The sequence below is a fragment of the Wyeomyia smithii genome, chromosome 1, assembly GCF_029784165.1.
Source record: "Wyeomyia smithii strain HCP4-BCI-WySm-NY-G18 chromosome 1, ASM2978416v1, whole genome shotgun sequence".
NCBI lineage: Eukaryota > Metazoa > Arthropoda > Insecta > Diptera > Culicidae > Wyeomyia > Wyeomyia smithii.
In genome coordinates this window covers 199,653,178-199,656,015 of record NC_073694.1, presented here as the reverse complement: position 1 = coordinate 199,656,015, position 2,838 = coordinate 199,653,178, and the positions used below count along the sequence as shown (strand labels likewise).

Below are 2,838 nucleotides of genomic sequence, written 5' to 3'. Positions count from 1 at the left end.
TATTCTCTGTCGCTTCCATCTATCGGAAAGAGGCAGTCATAGTAACTACAAAATGTACGGTCGTCAAGCTCGAACTCAAAAGTCAGGAGGGCTAAAACTTTAGAAATCAAAAAGACTAAAAATGAAAGTCTTGGTTAAAAACGCTGAAAATCTAAACATATAAAAAAGTAACAAAACAAAATAAGGAAAAGATTGAGAAAGCAGCGATGAAAAACGTGGTGCTACAAAAAAGTAAATTTAACGCAAGATGGCAGTATTCTGTTTCTTGTACGTTACAGCTTTATTAATCAAACAAATAGCACCTTCATTTATTCAAAATTATAATTTCACCTTACACATTGCCATATTTCTATACATAAAATGAGTATACATTAATACGTAAGAACGCTGGATGCGTTCCGATTCAGCCCTTCCTTTTCCCCGTCGGCTATCGACGGCTGTGTGCTCATGTCCCCTTTGTTTGCATCGCACGTCTTTCTCGGTAAGCTCCAAAAACGTTGATCCTTGCCGAAGCGTCGTCCTTCTTCCATCGTTTCCGGCAGCTTCTGGTAAAGGGTTTCCGGTAAATAAATCGATGCTATTAGTCCCAGTATACCGATTAGACCCATTGCCACGAATGGGAGACGCAGATCGTAGGTGGTTCCCAGAAATACTATGTACGGACCAAGAGTTCCGAATACGTTGGCCACTATGATGCCAAACGATGTTCCCGTTTGTCTCAGCGAGGTTGGATATAGTTCAAACGATTGCAGGTACAGCGTGAAATAGGTTATGCATACGAAAAACTTGATAATGATTGCAAAGATAGTCGTGTACAGTTCAGTGCCACTGTGGTGAATTATGAATACAACTGGGACGCAGGACAGAGCAACGCCCAGGAAGGCTCCACTGTTGGTGAAACGTCGTCCGAGACGATCACTCAACAATTGCCCGCAAAAGTACGCCGGCAATTCAATTGCACCTTGCCAGAAAAAGTTTAGAAATGGATTTCCTCCCATTTGCATACTGAGCAGGAACAGTGTGAAAGTCGGTATAGTGTTGCAAACCCAACCGATCAGTAGTAAAGTGGTAAGTTTAGTCATGTGCCACCCGCTGAACAGCGATGCTACCCCGTACGTTTTTTCCACCTCTTTCTGTGAAACCTGTTCGCGCAACTCGTGCTCCGTGTAGTCAAATCGTCTTCCATTAATTTTAGCGATTTTCTTCAGCTCTCGGATGCAATCTTGGTAACGTCCCTGGCTGGCCAACCAACGAGGGGACTCGATGTTGTACGGTCGCAAGCAGTACGCCATGAGACAGGGTAAAGTAGTGATCAATAGGAACCAGCGCCAATCTCGACACCACCAGAGAACCAATGGTGCCACACAGACCCCAGCGGTCCACCCGAACAGTTGCCACATCGAGAGGGCGGCTCGGTTTTCATCTTTGGAAATTTCCATCGCCACAATCAGCGGCGACTGGAAGCCCGTGTTAGACGAGAAACTGCCCAGGAATGCCAGCGCCGCGAACAGCCAGTACCGTGAGGCAGAAAACACGGCCAGTGACCGGCCGATTGTAATTGTAGCAATGCTGATCAGGTACACTGGCAGGCGGCCTACCCTTCAGAGAGTTAAAGCAATATTAATAAACGGGTTCTAAACGTTCTGCATTACTCACTTACCTATCTCCCAGCTGGCCAAGTACGAATGTGCCACCCACCTCGGCAACGCGCACAAACGCAAACACGTTAGTGGCGTGCAGCTCCTTATCACAGACCCAATTCTGCTCCGTTATGGGAATTAGATCGAAATACCGTCGATCATAGTCGTACCCGTGAACACAATCGATTGTATCATTCGCTTGGAAGCTCATCAGCTCTGGCCGTGTTCCAGCCGGGAACTTTGACACATTGTACATCAAACAAGCGCTATAATCTTGCTCTCCCCGACTGTTGATTTCGCTGTAAGAAAGGAGAAACATCAAGCTAGGTTAATGCTTCCCTGCTTATCAACATCGCACAGACACCACACCTGGGGAGCGTTAAATTCCTCCATTGCGCTTGTGACGTCACACCGTATAGTTCCATCCCCGGGACGGAACAGTGATGCTCCGGCACGCTCAATATAAGTAGAATATTTACTACCGTCATCGACACGAACATTACCGTTGTCACGTTAAAGTAAAGATTGTACCGCTTCTGAAACGGGCCATCGTCTCCAACGGTCGCCATGATCCGATCGAACGCGACATCACTATCCGGTGCGGCCATTCTGCGCTGAATGTTCTATTCAACTGAACATCAGTTAATTACTTTTTTATCGCGTTTGTTTTTGTCTTCTTTTATTCACACAAAAAAACCTTGTGTGAATAGAATGGTAATCGTCTTTATCACTGAACGCACGAGAGCATACTTTATCAATGCAACCCGCTATCTTCGCTATCACCGTCGCATCAAGTCATGAATGAAACTGAGCTGCTGCCTTCAATTAACCCTTCTTTCTGAGCCGTAAGATTTCTCGCATTGTAAGAAAGACGCTTGTGTGTTGGGCGTTTGTATATATACTAATAACGACCGGCTTGCGAATACTTGATTAAATAATAATACTACAAGGTATACAGCCCTAGGGTTGTATGAAATGGTGACGTGGGACTAAACACTGTAAATAGGGGATTTTTTGTTACAAAATATACAGAGTCTGCAGACAGAATCAATGTGTTTATTTTCAGCCTCCCCTGGAAATCAATTTTTGGAATATATTCAACAACACTCGAAGAAAGATCATTTATATTTGGCGATATTATGCCTTTAGTATTTTTTTTTTGTGCAAAAAAATATGTATTTAACAAGGCACAAGCATA

General features: G+C 44.4%; 1 protein-coding gene across 1 annotated transcript; it reads right to left on the bottom strand.

Annotated features, from left to right (window-relative positions):
* Positions 1-256: 256 nt before the first annotated feature.
* LOC129718961 (solute carrier family 22 member 21-like) lies at positions 257-2,519 on the bottom strand. Its single transcript, XM_055670227.1, has 3 exons — positions 2,010-2,519; positions 1,661-1,939; positions 257-1,599 (listed from the first exon to the last, which is right to left on the bottom strand). The coding sequence occupies exons 1-3, from the start codon at positions 2,246-2,248 to the stop codon at positions 372-374; spliced, it is 1,746 nt and encodes a 581-aa protein (XP_055526202.1). The 5' UTR covers positions 2,249-2,519; the 3' UTR covers positions 257-371.
* Between the last annotated feature and the right edge of the window lie 319 nt (positions 2,520-2,838).

Bases quoted from the DNA above. Each gene is read 5' to 3' on its own strand.
- LOC129718961 (XM_055670227.1), bottom strand. From the start codon at position 2,248: ATGGCCGCACCGGATAGTGATGTCGCGTTCGATCGGATCATGGCGACC. The intron at 1,940-2,009 runs GTGTGGTGTCTG...CCTTTCTTACAG, and splicing joins AGGAATTTAACGCTCCCCAG to CGAAATCAACAGTCGGGGAG. The intron at 1,600-1,660 runs GTAAGTGAGTAA...AACTCTCTGAAG, and splicing joins CTTGGCCAGCTGGGAGATAG to GGTAGGCCGCCTGCCAGTGT.